This window comes from Bufo bufo, chromosome 4 (assembly GCF_905171765.1).
Source record: "Bufo bufo chromosome 4, aBufBuf1.1, whole genome shotgun sequence".
Taxonomy (NCBI): domain Eukaryota; kingdom Metazoa; phylum Chordata; class Amphibia; order Anura; family Bufonidae; genus Bufo; species Bufo bufo.
This window is the reverse complement of record NC_053392.1, coordinates 399,053,830-399,072,169: the sequence shown is the minus strand read 5'-3', so window position 1 is coordinate 399,072,169 and position 18,340 is coordinate 399,053,830. Positions and strand designations below refer to the sequence as shown.

General features: G+C 40.3%; 1 protein-coding gene across 1 annotated transcript in view; it reads left to right on the top strand.

The window, feature by feature from the left end:
• The window catches only part of PLG (plasminogen), a 178,889-nt gene that overhangs the window by 43,708 nt on the left and 116,841 nt on the right, over window positions 1-18,340 (top strand). Inside the window, exons 4-6 of the mRNA XM_040429283.1 lie at window positions 1,801-1,915; window positions 10,233-10,372; window positions 11,274-11,394. Of these exons, the coding sequence (XP_040285217.1) occupies window positions 1,801-1,915; window positions 10,233-10,372; window positions 11,274-11,394 (376 nt within the window). The remainder of the gene's footprint in view (window positions 1-1,800; window positions 1,916-10,232; window positions 10,373-11,273; window positions 11,395-18,340) is intronic.

The window sequence follows — 18,340 nt, the reverse complement described above, 5'->3', positions numbered from 1 at the left end:
TGTACTCCATGTACTCCGTGTAGAGGCAAGACATGAAGTACAATGTGGACACTGCAATGTGTACAGGAACTTAGTAAATAAAAAGTTAAATAATGACCCAAGTTTTCTTTAAAGAAGCACTCCCACAAAATGTTTGTTTATTTTTTGGCCCATTAGAAAGGTACATGATGTAACTTGTAGTGAGAAGGTAATCTTTTTCCCATGGCTGCATTTGTGAGTTACCATTTCCCTTCTGGTGCTCGGCTGTGTGACAGATAGATACTCAGGAAGTCAGTTTTTTCTATTCATTCATTCATCCTGTAGACCCAGCAAAAGGCTCATGGGCCCTGGTGCAAGAGTTTAGCCTGGGCCCCCCTCAGTGTTTGTGGCCAGGTGCAGGAAATCACCTAGCCTTTCTACTGCCTGAGGTAAAAATTTAAGTGGCCCCCTCAGGCTCCTGGGCCCGGTAGTGACTGCGACCTCTGCCCCCCTCCCTTTTAGCTACGTCCCTTATTGTGAGCCACATGACACAACTGAGGACCAGAAGGAAGTGGGGTACTTTCACTACAATTGTATCTTTCAAATGGTAGAGAGTGAAGAGTTTTTTTAAAGGGTTATTCCAAAAATGTAATACTCTTATTTTCTCACTTATCTGCTTATGTGGAGGACTTTCTTCCCTTTCTGTGGGTGGGCAGTAGCTCATCCTTTAAGCCCCTGCATCTCCCTGGAAGTAATGCAATTAGCTCTTGTTATCCCCCTCATTTGCATTGAAAATAGTCCCTGACATTTAGCCCCAGAGATATATATGGAATTCAATGCTTTCTCGATTTTCTTCTTCACTGTCTAGAGAGGGAGAGATAGCTATATACTTCTATAATATTAGAAGTAGGAATGATAGATAGATAGATAGATAGATAGATAGATAGATAGATAGATAGATAGATAGAATATAGATAGATAGATAGATAGATAGATAGATAGAATATAGATAGATAGATAGATAGATAGATAGATAGATAGAATATAGATAGATAGATAGATAGATAGATAGATAGATAGATAGATAGATAGATAGATAGATAGATAGTTGATGGGCAGGTGTACTAAGCCTGTACATGTTGTATACATAGACAGATACCAGAATCATCACAGTGGTTCAGGCTGGATGATAAATGTCGTGCAGGGCTTGACACTTTTATGTAATGCTATACCAAGCCTTGGCTTATTTTAAGACACAATTTTATGCTAGAATTGTGGTAATTTTGTTGCAAAATGGCACATCGTAGGTACTCCTGCTTTCCTGCAAAGCCACACTCCTTTCCCATTAGGCTACACAGAAATTCTTTCAAAACCTAGATGCACCAGATTGCACCACTTTGTGCTGAAATCCATGTGCACTGACAGTATTTTTATTGCATGTATATTGCAATAATACTTCATTGGAAATTCCCTGTTCATTGCATAAAAATACTTTTTGTGGGATAACCCCTTTAATGCTGGTTAATTTATGAATATATGTTTGTGTGTTTGCTCATCATTAGAGATGTGCTAATTTCATATTTTGAAATTCGTACATGCTTCGTTTGGTGGTAAAAGCAGAATTGCGTTATGGATGCCTTTAGAGGCATTCTGTTATTCATTGCGTCATAATAGAAGTCTATGGGCTGCAAAACGGATCCGTCCGGTTTCCATTATGCAGGGGAGTTCTTTTCCATAACGCAATTCTTCTTTTACCACCAAAAGAAGAGTTAATGAATTTCAGAACATGAAATTCGCTCATCTCTACTCATCATCTACAAATTTGTATTATTTATTTTATAGTATATCTCGAAAACTGCATCACTGGAAATGGAAAAAATTACAGAGGAACAGAGTACAAAACACATTCTGGGAAAACATGCCAGGAATGGACAGCAACCACTCCGCACACACCAAAGTATAGAACAACAATATTGAATTTATTATAACTGAATATTATACTATGCTGTGTACAAATTTTCATTCAAAATACTGTTCAAAGTGTTCATCATTGTGTATGTCATCAATAGGAGGTGATTTAGATATTTTTTTGGCTAAATTAATGTAAAATTCAAGTGTTCCCATATTTATGTTACATTATTCATCATGTGTCTTACAAAGATGGTGTTGGTCATGTGACCTGCACATGTCATGTGATTAGGCACAACACCCAGTCACACGTTTGGTGCAGGAGGGGTTCAAGTAATAAACTCCATGTTCAGAGTAACTAAACCTTTCTAAAACTATTCTAAATGCCCTATTATGTTTTTTTTATGCTGTGCTATGCAGAGTTTTTAGAGGCGTTAGTGGGCACAGGCAGGAGCTCCTTCCTCTGCCCTGCTAAAAGCTCTGCATTGCACGTCAGTGCAGAAGACCCTGCATAATGTCCTATGCCAGGCTTTACCTGAGTGAAGTGGCCACATAGACAAGAGCAGTGGTGTGTCTCTGCCTGGACAGTGGTTTCTCTGTGGGCCCTATGCCTGCCATATACCCGTACACTGCTGACATACAGCAGTGTATGGATTCTAAATATAAATATTATAAAAATGTAAAATAAGCCATTTAGAATAGTTTTAAACAAAGTTGTGGAAATGTTTAGTTACTCAGTAATCTTGTTTAGTGAGCATAGGTATTTAAAGGGCATCTGTCAGCAGATTTGTACCTATGAAATTGACCGACCTGTTGCATGTGTTCTTGGCAGCTGAAGGAATTTGTATTGGTCCCATGTTCATTTATGCCCACATTGCTGAGAAAAAAGATGTTTTAATATATGCAAATGAGCCTCTAGGAGCAACAGATGTGTTTCCTTTAGGCCTCTTGCACACAAACCTTTTTCCGTTTAGTTTTTTTTGCGTTCCATATACGCAACCATTTATTTCAATGGATCCGCAAAAAAGACGGAAGGTACTCCGTATGCCTTCCGTTTCTGTATTTCTGTTTTTGCGTTCCGTTCAAAGATAGAACATGTCAATTATTGTCCGCATAACGGACAAGGATAGTACTGTTCTATCAGGGGCCATCTTTTCCGTTCCACAAAAAACAGAATGCACACGGACGTCATCTGTATTTTCTGCAGATCCGTTTTTTGCGGACCGCAAAATACTGAAAAAGCCATACTGTCGTGTGCAAGAGGCCTTACTCCTAGAGGCTCAGCTTCCTCTGCAACTGCAGTGTCCTCTGCACTTTGATTGACAGGACCAAGCAGTGAAAACCTCATCATGCCTGGCTTTGTGAATCAAAGTGCAGAGATAACGGTAGTTGCAGAGAGAGCAGAGCCTGCAGATGTAACAGTAAAGCCCCCATTGTTCCTAGAGGCTCATTTGGATATGTTAAAATATAATTTTTCTCGGCAATTCGTGCACATATGAACATGGGGCTAACACAGATGCCTTCGACTACCAAGCGCACATTCTACAGGTTAGCCAGTTTTAGGCTACATGCACACGACGGTATGTGTTTTGCGGTCCGCAAAAAAACAAATGACATCCGTATGCCATCTGTTTTTTTTTTTTTGCGGATCCATTGTAACAATGCCTAAAACGGACAAGAATAGGACATGTTCTATTGTTTTTGCTGGGGGTACGGAACGGACCTATGAATGCGGATAGCACACGGTCTGCTGTCCGAATTTTTTGCGGACCCATTTAAATAAATGGGTCCGCATCCTATCCGCTAAAAAAAACGGACACGGAAACAAAATACTTTGTGTGCATAAGGCCTTATAGGTACAAATCTGCTGACAGATGCCCTTTAAATTGCAGCTCAGATCCAAATAAAAATAAAAGTACAGTGTGATCTTTAATAAATACAATTTCACAAGTGCCTATTTCGGAAAACTAATTATTTTCAGCATGAATTTATTAGTTCAGTGGGTCTATCTCTTCTGCTCCACTTCTGCTCTTGATTGAACAATGCAAAATAACATTGAGAAATAAAAATCTTTTATTAAATCATCCCCAGCAGAGTTACTACAGTCAGGTCCATAAATATTGGGACATCGACACAATTCTAACATTTTTGTCTCTATACACCACCACAATGGATTGGAAATAAAACGAACAAGATGTGCTTTACCTGCAGACTGTCAGCTTTAATTTGAGGGTATTTACATCCAAATCAGGTGAGCGGTGTAGGAATTACAACAGTTTGCGTATGTGCCTCCCACTTGTTAAGGAACCAAAAGTAATGGGACAATTGGCTTCTCAGCTGTTCCATGGCCACGTGTGTGTTATTCCCTCATTATCCCAATTACAATGAGCAGATAAAAGATCCAGGGTTCATTTCTTTCTTTTTAAAATCTTTTTATTGATTTTATAAACATGAAAAATAAGTGTACAAACAAGGAATACAAGACCGTTCTTTGTACAGAGCACATATATTGACACCTTATGACAGGGCTAATACAGCAAAATATGTGAGATCTGGCTAATGAGCGGTACAAATAAATCGCAATCTGATAGGCACCTTTATAAGGGTTGCTGTTATAGCAATATGGTGAGATCCATATCAATGGTTTCACCTACAATAGATATCCAGATCATCTTTACCGCAAATCTGCAAAACTGCTCAAGCACAATATGAGAGCAGATGGACTCTTGCTTAGATTAGAAGAGAAAAATGCTGTAAATAGTTGGACAGACAAATTGCTAGTGACTGCATTCCGGAATTAAAACATAGAAACAATAACAACAAAAGTAAAGGTACGGTAGGAAAATAACAAGGAAGGGGGAGGGAAGGAGGGAATATGCGAAGAGCAGTAGGTGGGGAAGAGTAGGAAGGAAGGTGAGGGAAGGAATGTGAACTAGACTGTGCGAAGATTTTGGGCCAGCAAATCCAAGGGATGAATACCAAGTATTAATATATAGGGTATGCTATAATGACGAAAAGGTTTTCCTCTAAGGTCATCGGTTTTGCAGGAGTATTGAGATATAGGTGGCTCATTACCCACTAATAATTGTAGGGAAGAAATGTAATGTGAACTGGTGCTCAAGGAGATGAGGGGATTAACTCCCCAAGCTGGTGAGGAGAGATGATGTTTTTCTTAGAAGTCCATGGAGACCATATTTTAATATATTTATGACGGGATCGGAGTTCCCAATGTGAGAGTTCCTCTATTCTGGCTATAGCTTCTATTTTACCTCTCCATTGCGACATTGAAGGGGGAACCTCTGATTTCCAGTTAGATGCTATCAATAATCTAGCTGCTGCCAACATTATCTTCAAGAGATATGTTTTTGAGACTGAAATAGGGCTAGGTACCAACGACAACAGAGCTACTTCAGGGCAGCAGGGAAGCACTTCCCCCTTCATATCGAGGATTTCCCCAACCAGCCTAAAGACCAAATCCCAAAAGGCTTTTATTTTAGGGCACGTCCACCATATATGTAGGAAAGAACCCTTTTCAGACAAACATCTCCAGCATCTGTTAGATGTGTCTCCATACATCTGACTTAACCTGACTGGGGTTAAGTACCACCTTGTGAGAATTTTGTATGCGTTCTCTTGTATGGTTACACATCTTGAGATGTTTTTCGGAACACTTAAAATAATCTGTAACTCTCTGTCAGAGAATTTCTTGCCTAAGTCATTTTCCCATTCCCTAATGAAATATAAAGAAGGAGGAACATCTAAGAGTAATAGATTCCTCATCACCAGGGAGGTAATCTTTGATGGGTATTGAGTTTGTGAGGCTAATTTTTCAAACCAATTTAGTGAAGAACTGTCTTGGTTCTTTTTAAGAATAGGGCCGAATATAGTTTTCAAACATAAAAATTGCATCTGATTGAGGTTAGGTAGATTAAATTTACTCCTTAGGGTGGGGAGATCAAGTAAGGTGCCTTCCTCATCTAGTAGCTCCTGTATTGACTGGTCAGAGTTTCTTAAATGAGGAGGGAAGATATTAGCACTGTCTTTACAAATGTTGATGCAGTCCCCTATGTTAATAATTGATGATGGGTATTTAAGACAAGTATCTTTTATATTTTTGTTCTTCCAAAGTGCTAGCGTTACCGACGCCAGTGGCCCTCCTGTGTTTGCGCGAGGAGGCTTCTCAAAGTCTGATAATAATAAAGGTCTAATGGGACATCCCACCAGATCATTTTCCAGCGGGATCCATAATTTATGGATAGGTTTCCTAATCAGATCAATGACTCTATTAAGGTGCACAGCTCTGTGGTATCTTTTAATAGATGGTAATCCAATTCCACCTTTTGTAAAGGGATAGGAGCAGAATCTTGTTGGAAATTCTGGGTTTTACATTCCCCCATATATACGAGGAGCACATTTTCCTAAAAGATACATAGAAGCTGTTTGGCAGTTTTACTGGGAGGGCTTGTAGTAAGTAAGTGAATTTAGGGACTATTAGGGAATTAAATATATTACGCCTGCCTATCCATGAGATAAAGGAGGGCGACCAAGAGTTTAGTATTGCTGGGATGGATTTTAAAAGAGGAGGGAAGTTAGCTTCGTATAATTTATTGAAGTCCGGTGTGATGTTTATTCCTAGGAATTTTATATGTGAGTTAGTCCATTCAAATGGGGAATTTTCTTTAAGTGACTGTAGGAGTTTGGGGGGAAGGTTTATGTTCATCGCTTCAGATTTGGCTAGATTTATTTTAAAATTAGAGATGAAGTCGAAGGTTTTAAAAATCTCGATTATAGCAGGGAAAGCTTGTGTTGGATTTGAGATCATTAAGAGTAGATCGTCTGCGTATGCGGCTTGCTTGATCTCCAATTGGCCGCATAACAAGCCCTTTATCTCTTTAGATTGTCTAATGCATTGAAGAAGAGGTTCAATCGTTAGAATGAAAAGAATCGGTGACAGGGGGCAACCCTGTCTGGTTCCGTTATTTATCAAAACTGACTGAGAGAGGATATCATTAACTTTAATATTGGCGCTAGGAGAAGTGTACATAGAGAAAATCGCCTCTATAAAAGGAGTGGGGAAACCTAACTTGAACAAGGTACTTTTGACAAAGGCCCATGCCACTCTGTCAAATGCTTTTTCAGCATCCGTCCCCAATACCACAAAAGGAGTCCCAGTCTTTTTTGCAAGAGCTATAGCGTTGATAACTTTATACGTGTTGTCTTTACCTTCACGTCCAGGAACAAATCCTGTCTGATCCGGGTGTATGAGATCTTTTAATAAAGGTTTTATTCTGTTGGCCAGAATTTTGGCATATATTTTGATATCTAAGTTCAACAGAGATATAGGTCTATAACTGGAGCACAAGTTGGGGTCCTTTTGTGGCTTGGGGATCAGAGTGATATGTGCACCAACCGACTGAGGTGGGAAAGCCCTGCCAGCAAAAGCTTCATTAAAGGAATTAAGTAAGTGAGGCTTTAAAGTCTCTTTAAAAGAGAGGTAATACAGCATTGGGAGACCGTCCGGTCCAGGAGACTTTCCTTTAGCCATCTTATTAAAAGTCTCTGATAGTTCGGAGGGTTTGATCGGTGCGCATAGGTTATCAGCTTGTTCTTGGTTCAGACTAGGGAGCTGAATTTTACTAAGAAATTCTTTTGTAATGGCTCTTTTTTCTTCTATGAGGGTATCGGTGTTAGACTTCTCTAAGTTGTATAAATCTGAATAGAAATTATGGAAGGCCTTTGCTATTTCCTGATCTTTATTAACTACTGTGTTCCCATCTATCCGAATCGCTGAAATTCTAGATTTCCTTTTACGCTGTTTTATTACTGCCAACATAAATTTGGTAGGTTTGTTTCCATAGGCGTAAAATTTATAATTGGTGGCTAGGTATATCTTGGCTGAGTATTTATTAAGGAGTTCCCTAAGTTCTTCCCTAGTGGAGGAAAGTTCTAGTAATAGTTGTTTGTTTCCAGGGTTCATTTCAAGTGTGCTATTTGCATTCGGAATCTGTTGCTGTCAACTCTCATGATGAGATCCAAAGAGCTGTCACTATCAGTGAAGCAAGCCATCATTAGGCTGAAAAAACAAAACAAACCCATCAGAGAGATAGCAAAAACATTAGGCATGGCCAAAACAACTGTTTGAAACATTCTTAAAAAGAAGGAACGCAACGGTGAGCTCAGCAACACCAAAAGACCGGGAAGACCACGGAAAACAACTGTGGTGGATGACCAAAGAATTCTTTCCCTGGTGAAGAAAACACCCTTCGCAACAGTTGGCCAGATCAAGAACACTCTCCAAGAGGTAGGTGTATGTGTGTCAAAGTCAACAATCAAGAGAAGACTTCACCAGAGTAAATACAGAGGGTTCACCACAAGATGCAACCCATTGGTGAGCCTCAAAAACAGAAAGGCCAGATTAGAGTTTGCCAAACCACATCTAAAAAAGCCTTCACAGTTCTGGAACAACATCCTATGGACAGATGAGACCAAGATCAACTTGTACCAGAGTGATGGGAAGAGAAGAGTATGGAGAAGGAAAGGAACTGCTCATGATCCTAAGCATACCATTTCATCAGTGAAGCATGGTGGTGGTAGTGTCATGGCGTGGGCATTTATGGCTGCCAATGGAACTGGTTCTCTTGTATTTATTGATGATGTGACTGCTGACAAAAGTAGCAGAATGAATTCTGAAGTGTTTCGGGCAATATTATCTGCTCATATTAAGCCAATTGCTTCAGAACTCATTGGACGGCGCTTCACAGTGCAGATGGACAATGACCCAAAGCATACTGCAAAAGCAACCAAAGAGTTTTTTAAGGGAAAGAAGTGGAATGTTATGCAATGGCCAAGTCAATCACCTGACCTGAATCCGATTGAGCATGCATTTCACTTGCTGAAGACAAAACTGAAGGGAAAATGCCCCAAGAACAAGCAGGAACTGAAGACAGTTGCAGTAGAGGCCTGGCAGAGCATCACCAGGGATGAAACCCAGCGTCTGGTGATGTCTATGCGTTCCAGACTTCAGGCTGTAATTGACTGCAAAGGATTTGCAACCAAGTATTAAAAAGTGAAAGTTTTATTTATGATTATTAGTCTGTCCGATTACTTTTGGTTCCTTAACAAGTGGGAGTGGGTTCAATGTAATTGTAGTATATTAACAAGTGGGAGGCACATATGCAAACTGTTGTAATTCCTACACCGTTCACCTGATTTGGATGTAAATACCCTCAAATTAAAGCTGACAGTCTGCAGTTAAAGCACATCTTTATTTCAAATTACAGTTTTATTTCAAATCCATTGTGGTGGTGTATAGAGCGAAAAATGTTAGAATTGTGTCGATGTCCCAATATATATGGACCTGACTGTATGTTCTTTTGCACTATGTATGCATGCATTTAATGTCAGGTTAGCTACTAAACAAAGTAATTCCCTACTACCTTGACACCTTGAATGCCCCATCATGTTCTATCCGCTCCCAAATCAGGCTTTTTTTAAACACACCGCAAGAGGTAAAATAGACGTTTCTGACTTCATTATGATATCGTGAACCCACACAGCCTTAAACAGCTTTACATTTAATCTGTAAACTCAAAATGGTGGCTCACTTCAGGCAGGGTTCTGGATTGGGTGCTTCTAGCCCAGTATAGAGGAACACCCAACCTCTAGTAATAAATATAGCACAAATCAAAGTTAGGGCGAGCACTCAACACTTGGACCACAAGTGTTGAGAGCTCGCCCTAACTTTGATTTGTGCTAGCTTTACATTTAAAACATCATCTTAGGTATTTGTAAAGTCTATAACTTCATAGTCTAGGATTCTTTGAGAATGAGTGATGTCACTAAATCATTCTGGTCAGCACAATGACTCTGAGCTCAGCAGTGTCAGTATGCTAGGATCTTGGCACTAAATAAGCAACTGTAAATCAACTGAGTTTCTTAGGGTACTTTCAAATTAACATAGTCCATTAGAATATGTTCCATGGGGTGAATAAGCTGTGAATTGTCTGCTGCAGAATTGCAGGTGAAAATTCTGCACAGCAGCAAAGTGGATCAGATTTTAAGCTCATTCACATGCTTTGGCAAAAATAAGTGCTGAATCTGAGCAGAAATTGACCTGTGGTGTGGATTTAAAATTTGTAGAATGTCAATTTATGCTTGGATTTCAACTGTAGTTTTCACCCTATGCAATACAAAGGGTGAAATGCACTAAAAATCCATAGCAATCGGCACAATCAGCATGTTACTCATGTAAATTTTGTGGTCGTGTTTTTTTTTTTTGTTTTTTTTCCCACAGAAATTATGTTTTATGGGAAAATATTTTTCATTGGTGTTTTTTTAAATAGTAATGTTATTATTTTGTTTTCCAGCTATATACCTAAAGATTTTCCAAATGAAGGGCTAGATTCAAATTTTTGTCGAAACCCAGATAGTGATCCGAATGGCCCTTGGTGCTACACTACAGACCCAAATCAACGCTTTGAGTTTTGTAACATTCCACAATGTGAAGGTGAGAAGGAGATTGTGTTTAATAACAATCCAAATAAAATATTATATTTCTGTAATGATTTGTAGACAAAAATATATGGTGGGCTAGCACTCTGTGTCTTAGGAATGCTTGATCAATCTGTAGGGGGTGTAACACAGTGAGGGGTTTTGTCTGGGAAGGCAGGTATTTTCCTCCCAACATGTGCAGCTGGGTTAGTTTCCAGAAAGGTTAAGTCAAATACCAGACTGGAGTTTAAGTGCCGCTCCGGGTTTTGGCAGCACCTGGCTGTCCTTAAATAGGCAGCTGAGCTCAGCAGCTGAGTCTCTGTGTTGGGATCTGAGGTTTTGTGCCGGAATGGAGGGCTGAGACCCATGTGCAGGGGGAACAGGCCCCCTAAAGCCTGCTGTGGACTACTGGAGGCAGAACTGCCAACAAGGACACTTGTGCAATATGAACTTTCCATTGTGTGTGAATTAACACCAAAGACTGCAAAGTGACATGTTGTTCTGTGCAACTGCCGCAAGTGTGAATAAACACTGAAGTTTGAGTTAAGAACTTGTATTTTGCCTTTGTTCTGCGTCCGCTTACCCTATCTACCAGAGTGAAACCCACAGGGGTTAAACAAAAATTATCCATTCACATTCATTAGAGGCCTCTGTTGCAGTCTATCAAACAGTCCAAGAAAAAATAACACAGCATGCTGCAATATTATGTTTGTTAAATTGCAGATCTCCATAATGGGAACCCAACAGACCCCATTATATTCAATAGGGTTCATCCAGTATCATTAGTTTACCTTATTTGCTGGATCCAGCAAACCTGTTATTTTCATTGTTCTGCTCTGTACTTAACAATGGAAACAAAAATGCTGATGTGAACTCAGCTTTACACTAGTTTACAATTTTTTTATTTTTTTTTGCAGAAGAATGTTTCCATTGTACTGGAGAAAATTATAGAGGCAAAATTTCAAAAACAAAGTCTGGATTCGAGTGTCAAAACTGGGATTCACAAAAACCTCATGCTCATGGCTATAAACCTGAAAGGTAAAAGAAATCCAATATTAATATAGTTGCCTTTTGGTTGAGTAAATGAACATTTATCTTTAAATAAGAATTGAATGTAAAGTAACTAATAAGTCGGAAAACAGAAAACGAATACAATATTTTTTGGTAATTTTATACACATTCCTGCCAGCTATACACAATACTATCTTGTCACTAGGTTTCTGTTGCTAATTAATGAAAATTTATGAGAAAAAACTTATGAGATAAGGGCAGAAAGCTAGAAAACGCGAGACTCATTGCCTTAGAGCAGTGGTTCTCAAGGCGTGGCACATGTACCAAAGGTGGTATGCGTCACACCCCTGGGGGGTATGGAGTGGTGGCTGTGCTACCTAGAAGAAAAAAACAGACTTCTCACTGCTCTCCCTAGCCTCTAACAAGATCAATCACTGCAGTGCATGAGTTGAAGCCCTCCTCCTGTTGCCTCTGTGCCCTGCACCCCTCCCACCATCTTTTGTCTTTATGCTGCTGTCCACCGTGAGGTCAGGGGTTTCTCAGATTTGGGGTACAGTAGTGGGGATAGTATAAGCATCATACTATCACCACCTCTGAACCCTAATCCTAAGAAACCTATGCCCCCCACTCACAACTTGTACAGATATATAAACTTTGTCTGCACCTCATAGTTTGCAGACAGTGTTGGCAAAGTTAATATATCTGTAGAAGCTGAGGGTGGGAGCATAGATTTTGTTATAACGTGAAAGTTGTGCTTCTACCCACTCACAAAAGTGCACATCTGCCCAGAAGTTCAATACTTCATTGAGATGCTGTCATAGTGAAAGAGGTGCTTTATTACTGTATGGAAACTAGCAATCTTCACTGCTGAATGGAACAAGTCATACAGTTCTGCACTCAGGTACCAGTGCTCCCTGTTCCTGTCAGGCTTCTCAGCCTGAGAGCATGATGCAGGCACGACCAGCATCATTGCTGTAATTGTTGAGCATATACGAGTACTTTGGCAATGCTCTAGAGTCAGATAATAACAATGATGCAAGAAGGAAGCTTGACAGGAATGGGGAGCACTGATATGAAGCCAAGCACCAGACCACAAAACTGTAAGGAAGCAAGGTCCCCACTCACTTCCCATGCACTCTTCAATTTGTTAGTGGCCATATTAACCCCTTCCCGACTGCCCACTGACTATATACGTCCTATCTGCACATAACCCCTTGCATATAGCATGTATATAAATGACCGAGCAGCTCTTTACGGTCAGACACAGTGGAGACCCTGAGTAGAATACAAGAGCGCTTTATTACCGGCAGGAAAGCGCTGGACAGGGAGGGAGAGCAGGAAGCGGCCGAGCCGCTTCCTCTATTAGTTCCAGACGGTTACATGACCCCTGGGTGTCTCAGGGCAGGAGCAGAGCTGCAGGGTCTAAGGAGACCCTGATCAGCTCTGCCTGTGTGTAATGTAACCACAGAGAGCTGTTTTCCCCTATAACTTGGGCTCCTGTGGATGCCACAGTTACAGTGGAAACAGTGCAAGTAAAAAAAAAAAATTAAAAGTCAGTGTCCTCTTTTTAATGACCTCTTGGGGGACATATTATGTGCCAAAAATAAATTAAAATCTATGTAAAAAAATAAATAAAATACAAAATAAAACTGTCACCATAGTCGTCCCGTTCACTCAAACCTATACATGTTATATATCAAAAGGATTGCCACAAAATAGGGAACCCATCGCAATAATTAATTTTTGTGTCAGTTTTAATATTTAAGAAATAAAAAGCTATAATTTTAAAAAATTACTTTTTAATAAGAATTAGCGGGTTTCCCCAAATTAAACCTAAAAAAGTAAACAAAAATCTCTGAAAAGAAACCATGCTAATAAAAAGTCCTAAGTGTCAAGCAAAGAACATCACAAAAATTATTTTGGTAGTCAAACAAATAAAAAAGCCTGGACATTCAGGCCTTTTTTAGGCCCGGTCATGAAAGGGTTAAAGAGGTTGTCTGGTCCCAAAATCAATTTTTTTAATGTGCTCCCAATACCCCTCACAATGCATATACAGTGGATATAAAAAGTCTACACACCCCTGTTAAAATGTCAGGTTTCTGTGATGTAAAAAATTGAGACAAAGATAAATCATTTCAGAACTTTATCCACCTTTAATGTGACTTATAAACTGTACAACTCAATTGAAAAACAAACTGAAATCTTTTAGGTGAAGGGAAGAAAACAAAAAAATAAAGTGTGCACACCCTCTTATAACTGGAGATGTAGCTGTGTTCATAATTAAGCAATCACATTCAAAATCATGTTAAATAGGAGTCAGCATACACCTGCCATCATTTAAAGTGCCTCTGATTATCCCCAAATAAAGTTCAGCTGCTCTAGTTGGTCTTTCCTGAAATTTTCTTAGTCGCATCCCACAGCAAAAGCCATGGTTCACAGAGAGCTTCCAAAACATCAGAGGGATTTCATTGTTAAAGGTATCAGTCAGGAAAAGGGTACAAAAGAATTTCCAAGGCATTAGATATACCATGGAACACAGTGAAGACATCATCATCAAGTGGAGAAAATATGGCACAACAATGACATTACCAAGAACTGGACGTCCCTCCAAAATTGATGAAAAGACGAGAAGAAAACTGGTCTGGGAGGCTACCAAGAGGCCTACAACAACATTAAAGGATCTGCAGGAATATCTGGCAAGTACTGGCTGTGTGGTACATGTGACAACAATCTCCCGTATTATTCATATGTCTGGGCTATGGGGTAGAGTGGGAAGAAAGCATTTTCTTACGAAGAAAAACATCCAAGCCAGGCTACATTTTGCAAAAACACATCTGAATTCTCCCAAAAGCATGTGGGAAAAGGTGTTATGGTCTGATGAAACCAAGGTTGAACTTTTTGGCCATAATTCCAAAAGATATGTTTGGTGCAAAAACAACACTGCACATCACCAAAAGAACACCATACCCACAGTAAAGCATGGTGGTGGCAGCATCATGCTTTCGGGCTGTTTTTCTTCAGCTGGAACTTCAGCCTTAGTTAAGCTAGAGGGAATTATGAACAGTTCCAAATACCAGTCAATATTGGCACAAAACCTTAAGGCTTCTGCTAGAAAGCTAACCATGAAGAGGAACTTCAGCATGACAATGACCCAAAGCATACATCCAAATAAACAAAGGAATCGCTTCACCAAAAGAAGATGAAAGTTTTGGAATGGCCCAGCCAGAGCCCAGACCTGAATCCGATTCAAAATCTGTGGGTGATCTGAAGAGGGCTGTGCACAGGAGATGCCCTCGCAATCTGACAGATTTGGAGTGTTTTTGCAAAGAAGAGTGGGCAAATCAGCAAGCACATCCAAACACATCTGGATCTAATAAACTTATGTACAATACAGCCTGCTGTGCCTGATACATAGCTTGTTGTGTGTGATACTGCCTGTTGAGCTGCGTATTTAACCCCTTAAGGTCCAGTCCCCAAACATGGCGCCCACTCACACGTGCAGCGGGCGCCTTAGGCTACTTTCACACTGGTGTTTTGGTTTCCGTTTGTGAGATCCGTTTCAGGGCTCTCACAAGCGTTCCAAAATGGATCAGTTTTGCCCTAATGCATTCTGAATGGATAAGGATCTGTTCAGAATGCATCAGTTTGCCTCCGTTCTGCCTCCATTCCGCTCTGGAGGTGGACACCAAAACGCTGCTTGCAGCGTTTTGGTGTCCGCCTGACGATGTGGAGGCAAACGGATCCGTCCTGACACACAATGTAAGTCAATGGGGATGGATCGGTTTTCACTGACACAATATGGCACAATAGAAAACGGATCTATCCCCCATTGACTTTTAATGGTGTTCAAGATAGATCCGTTTTGGCTATTTTACAGATAATACAAATTTTTTTTTTACTTTAACTACCCAATAATTTTTTTTATAAAAAGTTATCAAAAAGTGGCACACACTTCAAATTGGTATCACTAAAAAGAACAGATCGTCCTGCAAAAAATGAGCCCTCACACAGCCCCGTACACATAACTACAAAAAAGTTATAGGGGTCAGAATATGGTTATGCAAATTATTTTTGTTTTCCTCAAACGTTTAAAAAAAAAATCTGTATTAAACACAAGAAAAATTATACAAGTGTGGTATCATTGTAACCGTACTGACCTGGAGAATGAAGATAACAGGTCAATTTTACCGCATAGAGCACAGTGTTAAAAATAAAAAATAAAATCTTTTTCATAATTGCGTTTATTCCCAATTCTACACTATTTGGAACTTTTTTTCCGCTTCCTACTACATGGTATGTAACCGTAAATGGTTCCATTAGAAAGTACAACTTGTCCCACAAAAAATAGGCCCTCATAAGGCTATGTGAATGGAAAAATAAAAAAGTTAGGACTATGGGAAGGAGGAGAGTGAAAAACAAAAATGCAAAAAAGGAAAATCCCAGGGTCCTGAATGGGTTAATCCCATTGTAACAGATCCCCCTGTTTTAAAGATGGTTTTTAGCCAGGGCCTTTGATACCTACTCTTAACAATGGACGCAGACATCTATGTGTATCAGGGAAATAGGTGAAGACACACTTCCAGACATTCAGTCTGTTCTAACCACCAGACTGACCTACTTAATTACAATACACAAGATAACACCCTGGTCCATTGTCTGGGTAAAGACACAGGACCAGATTTATCATTAGCTCAAGTCAGAATAATGGAGTGAAAAAGTCGCAAATTTTTGCGCAATCACTAAAATTTGCGACTTTTTTCTGCTCTGCACTATGCTCGCCAGTTTTCTGAAAGTGGGCGTGTTTTCTTATGTAAATGAATCTCTAGACAGATTTACTATTGCGACTATTTAAAAAGTCACAAAAAAGTTGCAAAAAAATTGCGCAATTTCACTCCAGTGAGGACCATGCTTATCTTTTGAGACTTTTTAATAGAACATGCGACTTTTTGGTAAAGACGTGCGAATTTTTCTTAAAGATGTGCGACTTTTGTAAAGCTGCTTACTGACGGATCAACTGCTACCATCAAACCACATTTATTACAGTCTTAAAGGGCCGATCATAAATCTGACTTGGCTAAAACTGACTTTAGCCATATGTGAAAGTGGAGTGAGCTGTCATAGTAATGATAAATCTGGCCCACAGTGTCTACTTGTAAGCTATGTGACCAAGTGAGTGCATTATGTTTTACTGTATATTGATTGGTTGCTGCAATTTGTGTTCCTGTATAAAAGGCCAAGCAGTGGCCATCAATAAAGTGAGTTCTTCTTTACCCTCAATTTAGTCTTGTCTCTTATTGGGGGTAACAAATATACAGCTATCACACTAGCGCTTGGAAGAGCTTCTTCACTTGGATCACTACTGGATGCTGACCAGACTCCTCCACGATCAGGAAAAGGACACCCTCCCTCTACGCTCTGGGGTAACCGTTACACCCATCTTGTATGATATTGTCTTGTGTGGTGTGTATCTAAGCTTATAATGTCAGATACTGTCTGTTGTGCTTCTGTATCTAAATCTGTCATCTGTGATACAGTCTAATGTTCCCGTATCAAAGATTCTCATGTGTGATACTACCTGCTGAAGTGTGTATCTAAAGCCTCCTTCACACAACCGCATTTATTTTGCAGTCTGCAAGTTTTTGGCCACATCTCCCAGGCCGATCGCACACACAATGCCCCCAAGTGACGTGCACAGCATAGTGATGGAGCAGAGGCTATTTTGCGGTCCGTTTTTCACTGATCCGTTGTTCCGTATCAGAGTTTTTTAAATCTGATTTAAGTCCTCTTCTGTTCCGTTATTGCACAAAACATATCCATGTGGTTTCCGTATTTGATCCGTTTTTTGCGGATCGTATACATAAACAGTAACTTATTAAATCACCAAACACATGAGCAATATTGGCTGGGCATAGCATTTCTACAGTATGGATCCGCAAAAAACGGATGACATACAGATGTGTTCCGTGTGCGTTCCATATTTTTTGCGGACCCATTGACTTGAATGGGGCCTCGGACTGTGATCTGCGGACAATAATAGGACATGCACTACTTTGTTGTGTAGCGGCCAAGCGGACAAACGGAATGCACACTGAGTAACTTCTGTATTTTCTACAGCCCCATTGAAGTGAATGGTTCCGCATACAGTCCTAAAAAAAAAATGGAACGGAAGCGGAAAGAAAATACGTTCTTGTACATACACAGTGCTTACATTGCACTGTGCATGAGTTAGTACAAGCTTCAAACAGAAGCCTGTACACTGAATACTGTAGATGGTCGGCGGTCCAGGCACATGTGTAGTAGTGTGCAGGCGTCGGGACCAAGGCAGGCCGTTTCCTCCAGAAGAGAGGAAGAGAAGAATATGGTGAGGGACCGGAAGATGCAGAAGGAGCGGTCATGTGACTGAAGAGGATCTAGGAAAGGCTGCTGCTGGGGGTAAGTATGCCTGTCCTAATCTTCTCTCCACAGTTAGCAAAAAGATAAAAAAAAAGTTATTGGCAACAGATTATGGTGACACAAAGCAATCTTTTTCAGATTATGGCGACACAATTGTAAAACGTAATCTCCATAATAATACTTAACCACCTCCGGACCGCCTAACGCAGGATCGCGTTCCGGAGGTGGCAGCGCTGCGCACAGTCACGCATATACGCGTCATCTCGCGAGACGCGAGACTTCCTGTGAACGCGCGCACACAGGCGCGCGCGCTCACAGGAACGGAAGGTAAGAGAGTTGATCTCCAGCCTGCCAGCGGCGATCGTTCGCTGGCAGGCTGGAGATGTGTTTTTTTTAACCCCTAACAGGTATATTAGACGCTGTTTTGATAACAGCGTCTAATATACCTGCTACCTGGTCCTCTGGTGGTCCCCTTTGTTTGGATCGACCACCAGAGGACACAGGTAGCTCAGTAAAGTAGCACCAAGCACCACTACACTACACTACACCCCCCCCGTCACTTATTAACCCCTTATTAGCC